This window comes from Microtus oregoni, unplaced genomic scaffold, assembly GCF_018167655.1.
Source record: "Microtus oregoni isolate MIOR12 unplaced genomic scaffold, Mior012 000008F_ref0000371, whole genome shotgun sequence".
In the NCBI taxonomy this organism is placed as follows: domain Eukaryota; kingdom Metazoa; phylum Chordata; class Mammalia; order Rodentia; family Cricetidae; genus Microtus; species Microtus oregoni.
Window position 1 is genome coordinate 37810811 of NW_024543067.1, and position 22339 is coordinate 37833149.

Consider the following 22339-nt stretch of genomic DNA (forward strand, 5'->3'; position numbering starts at 1 on the left):
TGCGGGGAAAGGCCACAAGCCACCGCCCACCCTCCTCCACCCTGCCGGCTCCCGGCACCCAGCTGACATCTGGGGGCCCCTTTCTCCACTCGCGGTTTCCTGCCTCCCTTCCGTTCCGACAGCGCACGACAGCTGCCCCACCCAGCTCAGTTACCCTGACGCCCTGGGAATGACCGTGTCGTCCCTTCGCCCCACAACTCCCACAGCCACGCCATCCCCCCCTAGTTTCATCACACCCACGTCCCCATCCCATACTCCCAAATCCGTCATCATGCCTAAGTCTTAAAGTAATGAGCCAAAACATTAAATGACCACACAAAACAGTTTCTTTCCATAAAGCAATAAATATATATATTTCAAACTCTGTACAACAGACTGGAAAACAAACTTCCAAGAAAACGATTAACACTCACTATCTTTTAACTGATTCCAAATGTTTTCCCCTCCCCCCTCCCATGCCCAAAGTAGGTGGCTCATACTTCAGGTCTCTGTGTACAACCTGCCAAGGTCACCAGCTTCTAGGAGTTTAGGAGGTGATGACCTCACTCTGGGGCTAAGGCTTTAAACCTCTGCCCTGAGGTCTCCGCAACCAGGTGCAGGGAAAACTGAACCGTTTAGGTGGCTGTTGCCGGTAGGAGCCCCTTCTCTGTCAAACACACCAAATGGAATGAGAAAAACAAAGAGAAACGTCCCCGAAACACACTCACTCAAGAAACCAACACCAATAAACCACAGACAGCTCCTCCCACTCCTTTCTTCAATGGAAGGAGTGAGGAGCGAAAGTTTCTTTCCTCCTTTTGTTGACTCTTAACCCTGTGAGGCTCCCTGGCTGGAGACAGTGGCCCCGGGTCACACTGGGATCACCATGTGCCTCTGCAGGATGTCCATGAGGTTCTGAGCCCCTCTCTGCCGGGCCAACTCCAGGGGGGTGAGACCCGAAGCGTCCCTGTGATGGAGATCAGATTCGGGAGCTAGGAAGCTGACCACGGAGGCGTGGCCCTCTCGTATCGCCAGATGGATGGGGAGCGAACCAGTGCCGTCCAGGGCATTGACATCAGCACCATGCTCCACCAGGACCTTCAAGGTGTCCAGGAACCCGGTGCGAGCTGCATCGTGCACTGGACTGGTACCAGAGGCATCCTGGACATTGGGGCTAGCGCCTTGCTTCAGGAGTTCCAGAGCAACTGCTGGACTTCCAAACATCATGACCTATGGGGGTAGGGAGCAGAAAGTTAGGAGGTTCCCACTGGAAAACAAATCCAGAGTGCCAGTGAAGGGGTCCTTCAGTGAACAGGGACACCCCAGGAAAGACAGCCCCCCCCCCTCCAGGGAGCTGTTTAGTACCGGGATCACGCACACCCAAGGCTCACTGAAGATACAAAAGACCCTAACTACAAAAGTGACTCTCATGAAACTTTAAGGGGCCAGGCATTGGGACCACTCCTGTAATCCCTGCACTTGGAAGGCCCAAATAGTAGGATAGCCTCAAATTTAAGGTCAGCCTGATATACAGAGTGAGACCTCTCAGAAATAATAATAATAAAAAAGTAATGAAGAAGAAACAAAAACAAAGAGAATAGAAAGGAAGGGGAATGGGGAAAGGAAGTGAAGATAAAAAGTCTGAAGTAGCTGGGCGGTGGTTGGAAGGCAGATGCAAGTGGATTTCTGTGAGTTCTGTGAGTTCGAGGCCAGTCTGGTCTACAGAGCAAATTCTAGGACAGGTTCCTAAGCTATCTTAGGAACACTGTCTCGAAAAAAGCAAAACAAACAACAACAAAAAGAAAACTCTCAAGGAACCAGGAGTCTCTCTCAGGAACAGGGCTATGGGAGATCCTAGAACTGCTAAATCCCTCAGGTAATGCAACTCCACCCATCTTCTGAGAACTACTTAGAATTTTTGCGAAAAAAGATGCTCTAGGGAATTTGGGTCCCCTTTGTCCAGGGAAAACTTCTTTAGACATAGGCATGATTTTCAGAATGTATGAGCATCCATGTAGAAGTGGAACCCCCCATAAATGCCACCCCACATTATGGGGTCTTCAAGCAATAGGGAATGTTTGTAACTGGGACGCTCAGAAGATTGAAAAAAAATCCACACCACCTTCAGAAATGAAGACTTCTCCTCACCCCCAAATAACCAGAGACCCTTAAAAAGGACTCCTACAAAAAATGGCTATCTCCTACTTTTCTGAGATCGAATGTCTTTTTAGAAGTCCCAAGAAATGAGCTGTCTCCAAGGACTGGCATGAAAAGAAGCTGAACCCCAACCCACCCGCGGAATAAAGGTCTGCAGCGAAACTGAATCTTCTAGGCTTGATGACTAGGAATTCTTTAGAGCTGAAAAGTCATCCCCTCCCCCACCCCGTCCGCACCACCCCACCCAACATTGGTGCAAACAAGGAATGGTGCTCAGGGGATCACCTCACCAACCCGGTCAGGAGACTAGAAAGGATGCGATGTGGGAGCCGGCTGTCAGCCAGGCCTCACCTGCAGGGCCGTCTTGCCGAAGCGGTTCAGGGCGTCGGGATGCACCAGCTCCCGGTGAAGGAGGCGGCGCACCTCTTGCACGTCGCCACGGGCCGCTGCGCCACTCAGCCGGTCGCCGACGCGGACTTCTTCCAGAAGCATCGTGACACGGGTGGTCTGTGAAACCCACCCAGTCCCAAGCCCAGTCCAGGTCAAGGCTGAGGAACCAGCAAGCGCTGGATCAGAACACTAGGGCTTCCCTTCCCTGGAGCTGCAGAGCCACTGGGGCCTACTCTATGGTGACTCCCCGGCCGCAGACCCTTCGGTCCCGTACGACCGGGTTCTCGCACCCGGCTCCTCCCCCTGTCACCGTGAGAGGAGGCGAGGAACCCCGCCCAGCCCTTGGGCGCCCGCCCCTTGGGCCGGGTCTCCCCATACTCACCCTCCCTCCTCGGCCTGGGCGGGCGTGGTCTGCTCCTAGCCTCTCTCACCGGCCGCTGTAGTCAGCCGTCAGCAGGCGAAGGAGCTCGTCACACGCCCCGCCTAGAGCGCCCTTGTTTTCTTACGAACTCGCAACACAGTAGCGGGAGCCGGTTTGCCCAGCGCCCGACCTCCGTAAGCCCCGCCCACCAGGGACCCAGCCAATCAGAGTGCGTTGCCGGGAAGGTTTGTCTCGCCCATAGAGGTGGTGCGCCTCGTGATTGGCCAGCGGGCGGCAACCGGTGGGGCTGCCCGCCACCGCAGGGTGTTTGGTTTTTCAAACCCGACGGGCGGGAAAGAGAGGGAAGCTTTAACTGACCCCAGGAAAGAAGTTGGAGACAGGCTAGCGCGGGCTGATCCTGGGTCTTTAGCGCCTCCGGGAGGAATGGAGGCAGGACTGGAAGCTCTCAGAACTGGAATATTCTATTTATTTATATACCCCGGAAGTCCTAATGAGCTCTTACTATGAGTCGGGAACTTAGTTCATTCATTTTACTGCTGTGCAAGAGGAACGGCCTCCTGGCGGTCAGGTGCGCGCCTTCATATATTTTTTTGTTTGCTTTAAATTTATGAGACAGAGTCTCACTATAGCCCTGTCTGTCCTGGAACAACTCACAGATATCCACCTGCCTCTACCATCAGTGCTGGGATTAAAGGAGGGTTTTTTTTTTTTTTTTTTTAGAAAGGGTCTTGGAGCCGGAGCCAGGTAGTGGGGGGCCTTTAATCCCAGCACTTGGGAGGCAGAGGCAGGCGGATCTCTGAGTTCGAAGCCAGGCTGGCCTACCAAGTGAGTTCCAAGACAGGCTCCAAAACTACACAGAGAAATCCTGTCTCAAAAAAACAAAAAGAAAAAAAATCCAGGAAAGCAAGACAGAAGACAAGTCTTATCCATTGAAAGACATCCTGTTCTTCCAGAGGACCCAAGTTTGGTGCCCAGCATCTACACCAGGCAGAGGCAAGAGGAGTAATGAAAGACAGTCAGACCCTGTCTTCAAAAAAAAAAAAAAAAAACCATCCAGGCGCACACCTTTAATATCAGCCCTTGGGAGGCAGAGGCAGGTGAGTCTCTCTAAATTCAAGGCCAGTCTGGTCTACAAACCGAGTTCCAGGACAGCATAGACTGTTACACAGAGAAACCTTGTCTTGAAACACGCCCTCCCCCCCCCCAAAAAAAAATCAAAAGAAAAATATGCATGAGCAAACGCCCTGAGGTTCAAAGTGTGTGATGAGATGGAAAGGGAGAATGGGTGGGTGGGAAGGTGGGCAGGTGGCTGCGGAGTCGTGTGCAAAACAGACACCTTCCACTTTTAACAAGATGGGAAGGGCACCAGGGTTAAGTGGGGCAGTTATGGACTGCGGGATTTTAGAGTGACCTCTGGTGGCTACAGAGGGAACCATAGAGAGATAGGGAATGAAGGGGAGGGTGCAGAGGAAGCAGGGTGCAAGATTGGCGACTTGTGGTCAGTCCCAGTCCATAGCCAAGAAGCACATCCACAGCTGTTAGATTTATTTCAATGACACCTAAAGCTCAGATGGAGGGCCAGCAGGGCCTCGGCTCAGCAGCCCAGAGCTGCCCAAGGCAGGCCATTGCAAGAAGGCACTCGTGGAGGGGGAGGGGCTGTTCGGCCCTCTACATGTAAAATCAGGATGGGAGAGCTCCAGTCTAGACAGCTGAGTGAGAAGTACCAGTTGCTGGCTGCCAGAATGTGTTGTCAGTGCCCTAACCCAGCATGGACACACACACACCATCTCTCTATAGTGTGCAGTTCAGATCTGGGGAGAGAGAAGCCTCATGTTCAAATCCCCACTTCTTCTCCTTTTTAGCTGGTACGAAGCTGATAATCTGCAGAAAAAGATGAGCAGGGACCATCTTAGAACCGAGAAAGGGGAAATAGAGTCCTCCAACACCCACAAAATCTATCCTGGGTCCCAACGCACAAAATTACCCCTGGAAATATTTCACAGTGCTTAAGGCTTACAGGTTTGGGACATGGGTGGCTGGATGGTAGAGTTCCTAACTATTGCATGTAAAGCCCTGGCCATTGCCATCCTATTGCCATAAAAAAAATAAATTAATTAAAAAAAAAACCTTGTTTAGATCAGGATGAGTTCCACACGGACGCCTTCCTCTGATCGCCAGGACCACATGCAGGCAGCATAAGTGCTAAGTGTCACCATCTTGTTCAGACCTTATGGTCACCATGTAGCCAGCCCGCCACCCCGTTTTAAAGATGTGTAAGCTGAAGCGCAAGGAAGCATGCATGGTAAGGGAAGGGTTTGGGGCAAAACATGCTCTTTTGGAACTGTCCCAAATATCATCAAAGTCATCAGTCCCCATGCCCTTCATCTCCTTGTATCTCATTGTCCCAGAGAGCCAGGCTCTTACCCCCACTCTGGGTGATGTAGCGAACCCAGGGCAGGGCCTGGTACCCACTTTTCTCGATGATCTTCATGTAACGGACCTGGAAAACAAAAAAAGGAGTGGCCAAGAACTAGGGATGTAGCTCAGCAGTAGAGCTTCCTTCCAGAGTCACTGGTGAGGAGCTGGGGTCTGAGTCGTGGGAGAGTCCCTGTCTAGCCAGTCCCTGGGTTCAGTACTGGTATGGGGGGTTATTGGTGGGGGGAAGATGACGAGAGGTGGAAGGAAAAGTGATGGCCTGTGTCAAGAGAACACACAGGGCATACTTTAGGATACAAAATGACACAAGCTGGGCATGACAAACACAAAGAGGGAGTGATCCAGGCCAGTAGGGAAAAGGAAGTACAGAGAGAAAATACAGGACAGAGCTGGGGACAGGACAAGAGAATAGAGAATACTCTGTGGGCGGGGGAGGGCAGGTGAATAGTGACTGAGCAAGGGGAGGCAGAGAGGGAAGAGCCCCAGCCTGAGAATAGAAGAGGCAACATTCAGAGCAGAAGACAAAGGTGGGGACCTGGCATGGGGACACATCCTAGGACTCTCATCCTAAGCTTGGGAATCTAGACAGAAGGATATTCTAAACTCAAGGCCAACCTGGGTTGTGTGGTGAGTTTGAGACCAGCCTGGACTCAGTGTGAGTCCTTGGCTAGCTTGGGTTCCAAACAAACTAATAACACCTGCTGGGGGGGCGCACTCTGGAAACAGAGGCAGGCAGGTCTCTGCTTGAGTTCAGTGCCAGTTGGCCTACAAAGTGAGTTACAGGTCAGCCTGGCTACAGTGAGAACCTGTCTCAAAAAAACAAAAACAGGGGCTGGAGAGATGTCTCAGTGGTTAAGAAAGAGCACTCTGGCTGTTCTTCCAGAGGACCCGGGTTAGAATAAAACACTCTGTAACTCCAGTTCCAAAGGATCTGACACCTTCTGACCTCCACAGGGACTGTATGTACGTGGTTCACAGACATAAGCAGGCAAAACGCTGATACACATAAAATAAATAAAAGCTCAAATGAATAAGTAAGATGTGAGATGAGAGGTGATTGGAGCCTCACCTGGATGCCAGAAACGGTAAAGTATGGGATCTCAAACTTGACCCCAATAGGTGGCCGGCCCTCCACCTCCTCAGTTTCCACGCTGGGGAGTCCGAAGTGGGCACGCATCAAGTACTCTTTGCCACCCTGTGGACACACAGAGGCATCAAACTCTGTGGGTGGTTCGCCTCTGTCTCTCAGACAACCCTCACAGCAGCCTCCACAGAGGATCATCCATTATACAGATTTCAAAGTTAAGAGAGCTCGCTGAGACCCATAGGAAAAGTCTAACTCCTGTCCCTCAACTGGAGAAAACAGACAGGTCAAATCTAACAGTGGCTGGGTTCAAGGCAAAGGTCCATAGTTCCAGTTACATTGGAAACTAAAGCAAGAGAATCAAAGAATACAAGTTCAAGACCACTCTGGGGTACAGAGTGAGCCCTTGTGTCAAGAAACCAACGGTCCTCAGGAGGCAGAGGCAGGCAGATCTCTGTGAGTTTGAAGCCAGCCTGATCTACAGAGCAAGTTCCAGGACAGGCTCCAAAGTTACACCGAGAAATCCTGTCTCAAAAAACAAAAAGAGGGGCTGGAGAGATGGCTCAGAGGTTAAGAGCATTGCCTGCTCTTCCAAAGGTCCTGAGTTCAATTCCCAGCAACCACGTGGTGGCTCACAGCCATCTGTAATGAGGTCTGGTGCCCTCTTCTGGCCTGCAGGCATACACACAGACAGAATATTGTATACATAATAAATAAATAAATATTTAAAAAAAAAACAAAACAAAACAAAAAGAAACCAAGGGCGCGCAGAACAGAGGTAGAACAATAGGGTGTTCAGCCCCATGTCTCACTCTCACGTAGGCATGCATGCATGAATTACCAACCCTGAGGTGCAGCTACGGCTTAGTTGGTAGTGCTGCTCTGGGTTCCATACCCAGCAGCACATAAACCAGGTGTGGCAGTACCTGTGCTCCTGGCACGTAGGAGAGAGAGAGAGGTCACATGAGACCTTGTCTCAAAAGAGTAAAGATGTGACTGGAGATGACTCAGTGGGGAAGAGCACTTGCTGCTCTCCCAGACAACCCACGTTTGGTTCTCAGAAGCCACAAGGCAGTTCACAACCAGCTCAGTTTCAGTGCCGGGGATCCAGTGTCTTCTCTGACTTCCATGAGCACAAGGTGCACACATGATGCACATACTATATACAGGGAAAATACTTACACATATGAAAAGATTTAAAAAGTCAGCTGGGCAGTGGAGGCGCATGCTTTTAATTCCAGAACTTTGGAGGCAGAGGCAGGTGGCTTTCTGTGGGTTCAAGGCCAGCCTGGTCTACACAGTGAGTTCCAAGACAGCCAGGGCTACACAGAGAAACCCTGTCTTAAAAAACAAAAAACAAACAAACAAAAATTAAGAAGTCAATAATAAAAAAAATAAAGGACTGTCAAGATTATGAAGCAAGAAAGGCACTTCCGGCCACGCCTGCCACCCTGAGTTCGATCCATTGGGGAGGAGAGAACCAACTCCTATAAGTTATCCTCTGGTTTCCACCTGGGCCCATGGTGCACACACGTATGTGCGCACACACACACACACACACACACACACGAAATTAACACAGAATAAAGCCACTAGTGCTCAGAATGTGGAGAATGTGGTCACAATTGGACATTATAGCACACACTTGGGAGGCAGAGGCAAGCAGATCTCTGTGAGTTCGAGGCCAGCCTGGTCTACATAGTGAGTCTAGGCCTGCCATGGATACACAGTGAGACCCTGTCTAAAAAACAAAAACAACAATATCAGCAAAAAGAATGTAGGTCAATTGTCATCCATCCCATTTCACAGATGAGCTGAGTCTATGAAGGAAACACCAGGAACCAAAGCCGTATCCCTAAGGACTTATGGGGAAGGGAGATGTTATTTCAGGAAGGTTCAGTTTCTCCACCTTGGTTTGGTTTGGGTTTTCAAACAGAATCTCATGTAGCCTAGGCTAGACTTGAAGTAGTTATGTGGTTTTTTTTTATCCTCCTGCCTCAACCTCCCAGCTGGAAGGAAGGCAGACACAGTCACACATCTAGTGTACCCCACTTCTTCAGCCTCCATGATAGCCATGTGCATACTGATGAGGTCTCATGTGGTGCAGGGAGGCCCCACCACCACTAAAGCCCCTCTCACCCTGGATCCCACCTTTCCTAATACTCACAGGGAAGGACTTGATACTCCAAATGACAACATTCTTCTCGGGCACATACTTGGCACTGCCCACACTGGTCTTGAAGCGTGGGGAATCTGCATCGCTGGGTACGGGCACAGATATTTCCACGCCATTGGCCACTGACTGCTTCTTAAATTGCCCCTTAGCCTGTCAGGAGAGAGAAGGAGGCAAAAAGAATTCAACCTGAGCAAGATTAGTGTTGGGTGCTTGTGATCCCAGCTACTCTGGAGGCTGAAGCAGGAGGATGTCAAGTTCAAGGCTAGCCTGGACTATAGAGACAGAGTTCAAGTCCAGCCTGGACTATAGAGACAGTGTTCAGAGTCAGCCTGAGTCAGCCTGGACTATAGAGACAGTGTTCAGGGTCAAAAAAAAAATAATGACAGCTTGAGTTTTGCAGGAAAATGGAAGGAGCTAGAAAACATTATTTTGAGTGAGGTAACCCAGACACAGAAAGACAATTATCACATGTACTCACTCATAGGTGGTTTTAAACATAAAGCAAAGAAAGCCAGCCTACAAACCACAATCCCAGAAAACTTAGACAACAATGCGGACACTAAGAGAGACTTACATAGATCTAATCTACATGGGAAGTAGAAAGTAGAAAAAGACAAGATCTCCTGAGTAAATTGGGAGCATGGGGACCTTGGGGGGAGGACTGAAGGGGGAAGGGGAGAGGCAGGGAGGGGAGCAGAGAAAAATGTAGAGTTCAATAAATATAAATTTAAAAAAAAGAAAAGAAAAGAGGGGCTGGAGAGATGGCTCAGTGGTTAAGAGCACACTGGCTGCTCTTCCAAAGGTCCTGAGTTCAATTCCCAGCAACCACATGGTGGCTCACAACCATCTATCTATAAGGAGATCTGGCGCCCTGCTCTGGCATGCGGGCATACATGGAATGTTGTATACATAATAACTAAATAAATCTTTAAAAAACAAAAACAAAACAAAACAAAAAAACAAGGAAGAAACCTAAAAAAAAACAAAATAACAACAACAACAAAACACTAAGAACTCTACATCTTGATGTGTAGGCGATAGGAAGTGAGCTGACACTGGGCATGGACTGAGCATGTGTGAGAGCTCAAAGCCCTCCTCCACAGTGACACAAGGCCACACCTACTCCAGCAAAGCCACTTCCTGTGAGTTTATGGGGCCAATTACATTCAAACTATCACATCATATAAATTATGAAAATGGGGGGCTGGAGAGGTGGCTCAGAGGTTAAGAGCACTGGCTGCTCTTCCAGAGGTCGTGAGTTCAATTCCCAGCAACCACATGGTGGCTCCCAACCATCTATAATGAGAAATGGTGCCCTCTTCTGGTTTGCAGGCATACATGCAGGCAGAACACTGTATATACGATAAATAAATCTTTATAAAAAAAAAAAAAAACAAAACTATAAAAAAAAAAAAAAAAAAATTATGAAAATGGGGCTGGAGAGATGGCTCAGTGGTTAAGAGCATTGCCTGCTCTTCCAAAGGTCCTGAGTTCAATTCCCAGCAACCACATGGTGGCTCACAACCATCTGTAATGAGATCTGGTGCCCTCTTCTGGCTTGCAGACATACACACAGACAGAATATTGTATACATAATAAATAAATAAATATTAAAAAAAATAAATTATGAAAATGTCATAAACTGGGTGGTGGCGGCAACAGTGCACGCCTTTAATCCCAGTACTCAGGAGGCAAAGGCAAGCAGATCTCTGTGAGTTGGCTTCTCTTCAGACCAACTTGGTCTACTTGGCAAGTTGCAGGACAACCCAGGGCTACATAGAGAGAACTTGTCTCAAAAAAAAAAAAAAGAAAAGCCGGGCAGTGGAGGCGCACGCCTGTAATCCCAGCACTCGGGAGGCAGAGGCAGGCGGATCTCTGTGAGTTCGAGGCCAGCCTGGTCTACAGCACACGTTCCAGGACAGGCTCCAAAGCTACAGAGAAACCCTGTCTTGAAAAACCAAAAAAAAAAAAAAAAAAAGAAAAAGAAAAAGAGAAAAAGAAAATAGAAAAGAAAAGAAAGAAAGAGGGGCTGGAGAGATGGCTCAGTGGTTAAGAGCATTGCCTGCTCTTCCAAAGGTCCTGAGTTCAATTCTCAGCAACCACATGGTGGCTCACAACCATCTGTAAAGAGGTCTGGCGCCCTCTTCTGGCCTTCAGGCATACAGACAGAATATTGTATACATAATAAATAAATAAATATTTAAAAAAAAAAGAAAAGAAAAGAAAGAAAGAACGAAAGAAAAACTACCTGGGCAGTGGTGGCACATGCCTTTAATTTTAGCACTTGGAAGGCAGATGCAGGCAGATCTCTGTGAGTCCGAGGCTAGTCTGTTCTACACAGTGAGTTCCAGGACAGGCTCTAAAGCTACACAAAGAAAACTTGTCTCAAGGGCTGGAGAGATGGCTCAGAGGTTAAGAGCACTGCCTGCTCTTCCAAAGGTCCTGAGTTCAATTCCCAGCAACCACATGGTGGCTCACAACCATCTGTAATGAGATCTGATGCCCTCTTCTGGCCTGCTGGCACACACATAGACAATATTGTATACATAATAAATAAAAATATTTAAAAAAAAAAAACTTCCTGAGTGCATGCCTCAGCACTCAGGAAGCAGATGCAGTATCTCTGAGTTCGAGGCCAGCTCTGTTCTACAAGAGCTAGTTCCAGAACAGGCTTCAAAGCTACAGAGAAACCCTGTCTCAAAAAGTAATAAATAAATAAATAAATAAATAAATAGATAAATGGCTTTGCTGGAATAGGTGTGGTCTTGGAGGAAGCGTGTCACTGTGGAGGAGGCCTTTGAGGTCTCACACATGCTCAGTCCATGCCCAGTGTCTCAAATCACTTACTGTTGCAGTGGATCAAGATGTAGGACTCTCAGCTTCAGCACCATGTCTGCAGACACAATGCCATGTCCCACTATGATGATAATGGACTAAACCTCTGAACTGTAAGCCACCCCAATTAAATGTTTTCCTTTGTAAGAGTTACTGTGGTCAAAAAAAAAAAGTTACTGTGGTCATGCTGTCTCTTCACAGCAATAGAAACTCTAAGACACCCATTCACATAAAATAAAAACAAAATTTAAACCAATAAAGGCTGAGAAGATCATTCATCTCTAGACCCAGCCCTTGGGAGGCGGAGCAGAGGCAAGCAGATTTCTGAGTTTGAGGCCATTCTTGTCTACACAGGGAGTTCATCCAGGGTTACACAGTGAGATCTTGCATAGATCTGAAGAGATGGCTCAGGGGTTAAGAACATTAGCTGCTCTTCCAGAGGACTCCACTTTGAGTCTCAGAACCCACATGGAGGCTCACAACCATCTATAACTCCAGTTCCAGGGGATCCAGTGCCCTCATCTAGTCTCTGTGGGCACAAGGCAGGCAAGTCTTGCATGGCAGACATGCATGCAGGTAAAACACACACACACACAAAGTTAAGGAAAAAAGAGTTAAAAACATGGTGCCTGTGCAGAGAAAGACTCCTCCCAGAGCTCACCTTGACCATGATCTCCACTCGGCTGTGGGAGAATTTCTCAATGACTGATTCGATCCAGATCAGGGGTTTGACCTGCAGGTGGAGGAGGCAGTGCTCAGAGATCCTGACGCCTGCCCTTGATCCACTGCCCACCACTTCCTTTGTGTCAGGCTGGGCCCCATCTCACCTGGGTGCTTAGACGATAAGACATGAGTTCAAAGTCCCCATCTGGGGGGATGAAGGAGATGGTTCGGTCATTGTCAAAGCGTGAAAGCCTCACACACTGGTGGAATTTCACATCTTCCAGCTCCACAGACTTATTTTTGCTCCCTGAAACTCGGAGTGGAGAGAGCAGAGTGACCCTGGGGCTGAGGAGTGTGCTCCACCCCACCTTTCCTACTGGGTGCTACCTTCTCCAGTCTGCAGAGGAGGCCCAGGGTCTAGGCTGAGTGGTAGTGGTGGGACCTGAAACAGAAGCCCATCATCTAGCTCCCACCCCAATCTTCTGTTTTCTATTTTCATTTTATTCTTCTAAAAATTTTAGCAAGATTTTTCTTAATTTTTGTTTTTTTTTTGAGACAGTCTAACATAGCCTTGGTTGTCCTAAAATTCCATATATAGACCAGGCTGGCCTCCAAATGAGAGATCCACCCATCTCTTCATCCCAGGTGTAGGATTAAACACATGAGCCACCATGCCTAGCACAAATTTTACTACTTTTAATTAGATGGAGGTTTGTGTGTCTGAGTGATTGCGTGTGTAAGCGTGTTCGGTGCTCACAGAGGTCAAACATGGTGTCAGAGCTCCTGGAGCTGGGGTTATAAATGGCTGTAAACCACCTGAAGTAGGTGCTCAGATCCTCTGCAGGAGCGAGAAATGTCCTCAGACACTGGGAGCCTCTCCAGGCTCTAATTTTCCCTTTGTACTGTGAGCATACTGTGTGTATGTATGTATTATATGAATTCATGTGTACATGTGGAAACCAGAGGTTCTTCCCTAAATTATTATTACATTTACTTATTTACTTGGGAGGTGGGGCATGTGTGCCCCAGTGCAAATGGAGGTCAGAAGACAGCTTGTAGAAGTCAGCGCTCTCATTCCACCATGTGGGTCCTGGTTACTGAGCCCCGGCCCTTTTCATGTTTAACAGATTGCTGTGGATGCGTGAGGATAGGTGTTGCTGCCAGGCCTCTTCCCTCCCACCACGTCAAGGCTCCACGCCGTTCAATCTAGCTGGCCTGTGAGCTCTGGAAGATCCTCCTGTCTCAACCTCCACTGCATACATTAGTGCTTAGACTTCATGGGGCTGGAAAGATGGCTCAGGGGAAAAGAGCACTGGCTGCTCTTGAAGAGGATCTAGGTTCAATTCCCAGCACCTTAATGGGGCTGACATGTAATTCCTCAGGTACCAGGGGATCTGGCACCCTCTTCTGGCCTCTGTGGGTACTACAAAGACATGATGCACATACAGAAAAAAATACCCATATACATAATAAATGAACAAATAAACATGTAAACAAAATCTTTAAAAGGAGTTGGGCAATGGTAATACACACCTTTAATCCCAGCACTCAGGAGGCTCCACTCAAGAAAAAAAAGAAAAGAAAAGGAAAGGGAAAAAAAACCCTGTCTTGAAAATAATTAATTAATTAATTAATTAGTTAATTAATTAATAAAAGATCTTTAAAAGGAATGCTGAGATTTCAGATGTACACCAGCACTTCTGGGTTTTTCTGTGTGAGTTTAGGGATCTCATTCAGGTGTTTGTGGCCAAGTGATTTCCCTGTTCAGCCTTCTCTCTAGCCCACTGTCTTATCTTTTGACACAAAGTGTCTCATTCAACCTGGAACTCACAAACTAGCAAGCAGGACTGTCCAGAGCACTCTGAGGATCTCCTCCAGTGTCACAGAGCAGATAAACACCACCATGCACACCTTTGTATTTGATTTGTTTTGGGAACAGGGTTTCACCATGTAATCGTGACTGATCTGGATCTTGTTACGTAGACAAAGATCCACCTGCTCCGCCTCCTACATGCTGGGATTAAAGGTGTGCGCCACCACTGCCTGGCTTCTATGCCTGCTTTTTTATTTATTTGTTTGTTTATATTTTATGTGCATTGGCGTTTTGCCTGCATGTACGGCTGTGTGAGGGTGTCAGATCTTAGAGTTACAGTTGTGAGCTACCATGTGGGTGCTGGGTCTCCTGGAAAGGCAGACAGTGTTCTTGACTGCTGAGCCATTTCTCCAGCCTCCAATGCCTGGTTTTTGTTTGTTTGTTTGGTTGGTTGGTTGGTTGGTTTGGGTTTTCCTCAAGACAGGATTTGTCTGTGGAGCCCTGGTTGATCTGGAACTCACTCTGTGACCAGGCTGGCCTTGAACTCGTAGAGATGAGCCTGCCTCTGCCTGCTGGGTGCTAGTATGAAAGGTGTGCTCGGTATGATCTTTGGAGACAGGGTTTTATGTAGCCCAGAACAGCTTCACATTCACTAAGTAGTTGAGAATTACCTTGATTCCTGCTTCTGCCTCCCAAATTCTGGGATTACTCTTATGTAACACTATGCTTGGCTTGACTTGGCTTTTCTTGTTTGGCTTTATTTTACAGTGTGTATGTGTGTGTGTGTGTATGTGTGTGTGTGTGTGTGTGTGTGTGTACATTTGTATGCGTGTGTATATTTGTATGCGTGTGTACATGTATACATTGACACCAGAGGACAATACCAGGTGTCTTTCCTTAGGTGACATCCACCTTATTTTTTTTTTTTCCCTGAGACAACATTTCTCTTTTGGCCTGGAACTTGTTGATTAAGCCCCCTTAGCATTCTTAGTGCTGCAACCATTTATCTCTGCCCATTTCTTATAACCCATCTGCTACCCTAACCAGATGACACTGAACTCCTCACCTTCCTGCCTCAGCCTCCAGAGTGCTGACATTACAACATGGATTACTCTGTCTGTCTGTCTGAGAGATGTTTAAATATTATTAACCTGTCTGCTCCCACTAGAATGTCAAGACTTGGCCAGCAGGCAGCTCTCATTAACAAAGAAAGCATTTGCTAGGTGAACTTTGCTGCTGAGACGCAAGGCTCCATTATGAGAGAGCATGTGAACACTTATCTCAGAACTGGCCTCCATCTAGGGGTAGCCCCTCCCCGGGAAGGGGTTCCCCCCCCCAATCTTACGGCCAGTAAGCTCAAAGAGCACTCGGTCATTGAGGCCCAGCCGCAGCTCTGGCATCCCAGACAAAAACACCTTCAGCTTGATGGTGCCCACAATCTCGCTGAGCAAGACACTGCCATTAGCATTGACCTGCAAAGGGGGTATCCCAATGTGGGGTGTCAACAGGTACAGAGTCCCCCCTCCTGCCCCCAGGACATGAGGTACAGAAGCTCACCAGAAGGTTAACAGACTCTATGACGTCAATGAAGACCTCATTCTTCTTGTACTTGATCCCCTCGGAGCGCCACGACACGGCATTGGTGACTGTGGATGGTACTCGAGACTTGCCTGTCTCCAGCTTGTTGCCCTGTTGTGTGATGTACCTATTGGGGAGAGCAGTGAGGGTCTCAGCTAAACCAGGGACCCCTCAGAGGGAGCAGCCTCCCGATCACAGGCACCTTCTCGTACTCACTCCTGCAGGATCTTGCTGTCTGTGGTCTGTGGAAAGCCGAAGTCCATGAGCTCGTCCAGCAGCTCGTACACAATGACAAAGTTATCACGGATGCTCTCCTCCTCCAGCTCCTTAAAATACTCACAGAAGACCTGGGTGTGGGGTCCCAGGGAACACACTCAGCCAGTAAGTAAATATGGACCACCTACTTACTCTGTGCCTGGGTTGCAAACAGAGAGACAGGCTCCCTCCCATGGAGCAATTTAATGAGGAAAAGTGATAGCCACGGGTGATGGGGTCAATCATATTCAACATGCCAGCATGGAAGGAAACAGCAGCGGAAACCTACACCTTGAAGAATCTAGACTGACAGCTAGAGGGGCTAAAATGGGTTTTCTGGGTGTGGGGATGGTACAGGGGTTGGAAGAAACCAGCACCTTGCTTTAGGTCAGGACTCTAGAAATGAGCAACACCCCAGCCCCTCCCTGGGGATTCTATGTAGGGGCTCTACAAAGGAACTACACCCCAGCACTCCAGACTGTTGCTCTGAGACAGGGTCTGGCTATAGAACCTAGGCTGGGCATGAACTTTCCATCCTCTTGCTGTAGCCTTCAAATCTCTAGAATGAGAGGTCTGATCCATCTTGTTCTCCCTAAGAAAAAAAGTGTGGAGGCCATGTATGGTGTGTCATGTCTTTAATCCCAGAACTCAGGAGGCAGAGACAAGGGGTCTTTTTGAGTTCAAGGCCAACCTGGGCTATATAGTAAGTTCCAGGATTAAATAGAGAGACCCTGTCTTAAACAAAACAAAACAAACAAAAAAGTTGGGGCTGGAGAGACGTTCAGGGGTTAAAAGCACTGTGTCCAGGCTCAGTGCCCAGCACCAAGACAGCAGCTCACAACGGTCTGTAACTCCAGTCGCAGGAGAGCCAACATTCCATCCCGGCCTCTGTGGGCACTGCATCCCTGAAGCACATAGACATACGAGCAAGCAAAATACCCATATACATAAAATTAAAAGTAAATAAATCTTAAATAAAGTGTATATCTTATAGATCCATGTTCTGCACCACGAATCTGTGTATCTGTCAGGTGTATAGGGCCAGTGATGTGATGTAAACAGAAGAGAATAAAACAGAGTAAATGGATGTAATTCTCTAGCAGATGAAAAACCAACATCAAAGCAAAACAGACGAGACAGATGGCTTAGCAAGCAGTCACTCGTTACCAAACCGGATGACCCTGGGACCCATGTGCCGAAGGCTAGCTATCTCCTGATCTCCACACCCATACCTCACACACATGTGCCAGTGCACAGACACACACACACACACACACACAAAGAACTAACTGAATATATGTAATACATTCCAATAAAAAACTAGGTACACCTGTGCCTGGAAGTTCAAGGTCAGTTGGGCTGCAAGAGAGCCTGTCTCAAAAAAAAATACACAGACATGACTACCTGAACTAAACTGAGCAGTCAGCATCCTATTATGGAGAGGGATGTAGGAGACACCACCACTTCTGGGGATCTATAGGCCATTAATGGTTGCTAGGGTGGGGAGACATCTTTTTTCTTTTTCTTTTCCTTCCTTCTTTCCTTCCTTCCTCTTCCTTCCTTCCTTCCTTTCTTTTTGTATGTGTGTGTGTGGTTTCTCTTCATAGCCCTGGTTGTCCTGGAACTTGCTCTGTAGACCAGGCTAGCCTCTAACTCATAGGGATTCACCAGCCTCTGCCTCCCAAGTACTGGGATTAAAGGCTTGGACACCACCATTTGGCAATAAATAAATAAATAAATAAATATAATGATGGTCTTCCAGAGGCTGCAGAGCTAGCTCAGTCATTCAAAGCACTGGCTGCTCTTCCAAAGACCCAGGTTTGATTCTCAGTACCTACATAACAGCTCAAACCATCTTTTAACCCCAGTCCCCAAGGATCCAATGCTCCATTCCAGCTTGCTTGGGCATGTGGTTCACAGACACACACTCTAGCACACCCATACAAATAAAAATAAATTTTAAAGAATTTAAAAATTCTTTTCGGCTGGGTAGTGATGGTGGACACCTTTAATCCCAGCGCTAGAGAAGCAGCAGCAGGATGTTTTCTGTGAATTTGAGGCCAGTCTGGTCTACAAAGTAAGTTCCAGAACAGTCAGAGCTGTTACACAGGGAAACCCTGTCTTGAAAAGAAAAACCAATAAAATAAAATAAAACAAACTTCCAGTTGTATATAAAGTACACATGTATACACGAAAGACAAGCTCATTTCCTGAAGTCTCTGCTCTATCCCCGGGATGTCTCACTACACATCTACAAAGGTTCTAACATCTGAAACACCCAACATCGGGGCACGCCCAGCACCGAGCACACCGATGCTCAACCTGCATCCCCCCATTTGAACCTTGTTCTGCTCAAACCCCTTAGCCTCCACTCTATGCACACCTCAGGGCCTTGTTCACCTTGTCCTCTGGGGGGGACACTTTCTCTGTCTTACTTCACCTCCAAGGCCCCCTTTTCCTATCCCTTTCTTCCCTTCCCGTTACAACAGCACTCCTGTTGGGTTTGTAGGCACAGAAACAGCAGGGAAATGGAACTAGACCCCAAACTCAAATCTGGGGGCGACTCTTCCTAATCCAGTGGTGAGAGGAGAGAGAAGGCTTTAATGGGCATGTCATGGGGGAGAGGGGGAGCACAAATAGACAGACAGACCAGCTAGCAATGAGAGGCCAGTACCTACCTCCACAGTCTTGTACAGAAAGGAGTACACCAGAGAGGCATTGGCATTCTTCAGCGTGGTGGCCACCACTGGTACAGTAAGGTTAAGGAAAAAGAGCCATTTTCGAGGGAGGGGTACTACATGTCTCCTGAAGTCCCCACCCCATTTCTCCTACCCTTTACCCCACGCACTGTGTAAACTGGTCTCAGTACATCGCCCGCCCTCTAGATCAAGTTCTTGGCACTCCTGCCCAGCATGGGGTGGATGCAGTAGAGGTTGCTGTGTTTGATCCACAAGAAGTGTACTCGGCCATGGCTCAGCAGCGGGGCCAGCACACCCTCCTCCTCACGTTGCATAAGCAGTGGCATGAAATGGTCAATCTCCGACATGGGCACGTCACCTTTGTAGTTTCGGCTAATCAGGGGCTAAGGACAGGAAGAAAGGACTCAGCCATCACCAGTACCCAGACCCAGGGTTCAGGGGCCTTAGGATGTCATATTCTCTTTTCTCTAACCCTCCTTCCCCATATACACCTGGCCTCTATTTTGTTTTATGGAAGGGATAGGGAGATAGTACCTCACATAGCCCAGGCCAGCCTTGTAACTGAGGATGACTGTGAAGTCCTGGTGCTCCTATATCCACCTAGCCAGAGCTATGAAGACAAACCCTCTACCAGACAGGCTGTGGTGGCGTGTGCCTTTAATCCCAGCACTCAGGAGGCAGAGGCAGGCAGATCTCTGTGAGTTTGAGGCCAGCCTGGTCTACAAGAGCTAGTTCCAGGACAGGCACCAAAGCTACAGAGAAACCCTGTCTTGAAAACAAACAACAACAACAACAAAATAAACTCTACCGAGTAAACTACATCCTTAGCCTATCTTTCTTTTTCTTTTCTTATTTATTAGACAGTTTCTCTATGAAGACCCAGCTGATCTCAAACTCTCAATCCTTCCTGCCTTGGTTTCTTAAATGCTGAGATTACAGGTGTTTGCCGCCACACCATGCTCAGTGTCTAATTCCCACAGACTTGTTACCTAAGTGGCGTAGGTAAGGCTCCACTTCTGTATGCCTCAGTTTCCGTGCCTGTTAAGTGGGTACATAAGACCACAGTTAAAAGTATACTGGGTCCATATGAAGCTCAACAACTTTCTACTAATGAGTGCTGTGCTGGGGAGAGTGGGAAGTGGTAGCAGGAGGAACAGCAGTGCAAGGCCATCCTTGGCTATACAGAAGTTCAAAGCCAGCCTGGGCTACATGGGAGTCTGCCTCAAAACAGAAGACAAGGCGGATCTCTGTGAGTTCGAGACCAGCCTGGTCTACAGAGCTAGTTCGAGACCAGCCTGGTCTACAAGAGCTAGTTCCAGGACAGGCTCCAAAGCTACAGAGAAACCCTGTCTCGAAAAAAAAAAAAAAAAAAACCAAAACAAAAAAAACAAAACAGAAGACAAAAAATGAGGGGCTTGAGTAGAGCTCGGCAGTAGAGGACTGGCCTAGCATGCATGAAGTCCTTGCGTTCATCCTCAGCACTGCAAAAGTCAATCCAGCATCAGTCAGGAAGGCTAGATGAGAGTCTGAGACAGGAGGATGGCTAAGCTACAGAGTGAATCTGAAGCAGGCCTGGGTAACTCAACCATCTCAAAGCAAACATTAGAGAGGGGGCAGAGACGGAGCTCAGTGGGAGAAGAAGGGCTTGCCACCAAGCCCGACGGCCTGAGGGTCATCCCCAGCACCCACATGGTAGGAGGACAAGTAAGAAGAGCGCCGGGTAGTGGTAACACACATCTTTAATCTCAGCGCTAGGAAAGCAGAGGCAGGAGGATCTCTGAGCTCGAGGTCAGCCTGGTCAACAGAGAGAGTTCCCAGACAGCCAGGGCTACACAGAGAAACCCTGTCTTGAAAACCAAACAACAACAAGAACAAGTAAGAAGAGGATTACAACGTGGCCTAGAGGTGCTGTGTGGTTAGCTCAGGTTCCATCCCACCACTGCGGAAGAGGAGGAACCTTTGCTAAGGGGTCCAGTGGCTGCCTCAGTCTTTTTTATATATAATGTATTTTTTCCATTTCATTTTACATACCAACCACAGTTCCCCCTCCACACCTCCCCAGTCTTGAGGCAGGTGTCATTGTCTCCATTTTCTAGACTGAGAAAGTAGGGGCTTTAAACCATGGCCACAAAAAGTAAACAAGCTGACCTGAACCCTTCTTCATGAACTGTTCTTGTTCAAGAGTATTTTATTTCTTTGTTTTGTCTTGTTCTTGTAGTCCAGGCTGGCCTTGAACTCCTGAGCTCAGGTCATCCTCCTGTCTCAGCTTCCAGAGTAGCGAGGTTTACAGGTACACAGTACTTGATATGGTTCCTTCCACTGTCCTTATTGTTTGCTTGTTTGTTTTTGTTTTTCAAGACAAGTTTCTCTGGGGAGCCCTTGCTGTCCTGGAACTAGCTTTGTAGACCAGGCTGACCTCCAACTCAGAGATCCGCCTGCCTCCCGAGGCCTGTACCACCAACACCAGGCTCCACTGTTGTTATTGTTTTTTCACATGCACTGTTTTTTTGTGTGTGCACGATGTGTGTGCAGCAGTGTGGGTCCATGGCTAGTGTGTGTGTGGTCAGAGGACAATTTATGGGTTTTCTCCTTTTCCCTTACTTGGATTCGAGGCTGAAACTCAGGTCACCAAGTGACTGTTTGATTTTGAGGCAGTGTGTCATGTAACCTCAAATTCTCTTGGTCTCCTGAGCCTTCTGCCTCCACCCCCAAGTGCTGGAATTACAGGTGTTTATACAGCGCTCTGGGATCAAATCTAGCCAGCTCACAACTGAGGCACATGCCCGGCCCTGTCCATTTTATTACTTTATATTTTATCCTTTTATTACAGGGCTCTTTTTTCATCTACTGCTATGATGGCCACTGGAGAAGGGACTGGCAGCTTGCAAGGAGAAAGTGAAGGCCTTCCTCTCCGGATAGTTACACTGCGCGAGTTTATTGAGCTCGATGGTTTGCAGAGGGCTGTGCTCACTGGTTCAGGGCGCTCATATGGTAAGGATCTTTCTTATTCCCATTTTACGTATAGGGAAACAGTAAGGCAAGAAGTAAAGCCCCTTGCCGCAGACGCTGGCTGGAGGGGGCGGGTCCCCGGCTCCGGGACCTGCGCCAGCGGCCTCTCCCGGGGTCCCTCGATCCCTTGCCCCCTACCTCACCTTGCCCTTGACGTCCAGAATGAAGACTGCCGAGGCCGACATGGTGGCAGCCAGTGAAGCTGAGAGGCGGGAGCGAGAGGGAGCGGCAGCAGCGCACCTTCCTTCTTCCTGCGGAAGCGCCCTCACCTAGGTGAGCCGCCCAGGTGAGCGCGTCTTAAAGGGGAGGCCGTCAGGTGAGCACGTCTTAAAGGGGAGGCGGCCAGGTGACCGGCGTGGTCGGCAGCAACGCTGATACTGCTTCTGGGGCTGGGAAAGGCAGAACTTGAGGTGTGTCAGCTGCCCTGTCTGATTTTCTTTTCTTTTTTTCTGATTTTCTTTTGGTGATCAACGATGCCTGGGTGGGGGATTGAAGAGACGGCTCAGCGGTCAAGTCATTGACTGACTGCTCTTCCAGAGGACCTGGGTTCAATTCCCAGCACCCACATGGCAGCTCACAACTGCCTGAAAATGCAGTTCCACGAGATCTGACACCTTCACACCAATGCACATAAAATAAAGCTAAATAAATCATTAAAAATATTTTTAAAAAATGCCCGGGTGCGAGACCAGCCTGGTCTACAGAGCTAGTTCCAGGAGAGGCTCCTAAGCCACAGAGAAACCCTGTCTCGAAAAACCAAAAAAAAAAAAAAAAAAAAAGCCCGGGTGGATGGTGAGACCCCCAGGACACGTGTCCATTGATCTGGCTACTATCCATTTATCACCCCTTCCGACACACCTTCATTCACATCAGCATCCATCAA

General features: G+C 48.3%; 2 protein-coding genes across 3 annotated transcripts; both read right to left on the reverse strand.

Annotated features, from left to right (window-relative positions):
- Positions 1–359: 359 nt before the first annotated feature.
- Positions 360–3030, reverse strand: Cdkn2d (cyclin dependent kinase inhibitor 2D). Its single transcript, XM_041657420.1, has 3 exons — positions 2909–3030; positions 2488–2643; positions 360–1209 (listed from the first exon to the last, which is right to left on the reverse strand). Exons 2-3 carry the CDS (start codon positions 2626–2628, stop codon positions 850–852), a joined length of 501 nt encoding a protein of 166 aa, XP_041513354.1. The 5' UTR covers positions 2629–2643; positions 2909–3030; the 3' UTR covers positions 360–849.
- Positions 3031–4438: 1408 nt separating this feature from the next.
- On the reverse strand, positions 4439–21738 carry Ap1m2 (adaptor related protein complex 1 subunit mu 2). 2 transcript variants are annotated; one of them, XM_041657298.1, is made up of 12 exons: positions 21600–21738; positions 18674–18830; positions 18427–18494; positions 15710–15840; positions 15473–15620; positions 15261–15387; positions 12267–12409; positions 12101–12172; positions 8596–8754; positions 6414–6539; positions 5333–5408; positions 4439–4789 (listed from the first exon to the last, which is right to left on the reverse strand). In XM_041657298.1, exons 1-12 carry the CDS (start codon positions 21639–21641, stop codon positions 4767–4769), a joined length of 1272 nt encoding a protein of 423 aa, XP_041513232.1. In that variant the 5' UTR covers positions 21642–21738; the 3' UTR covers positions 4439–4766. The 2 variants fall into 2 exon arrangements, with proteins under 2 accessions (XP_041513232.1, XP_041513231.1); XM_041657297.1 differs by having other exon boundaries at positions 12267–12415.
- Positions 21739–22339: the final 601 nt, after the last annotated feature.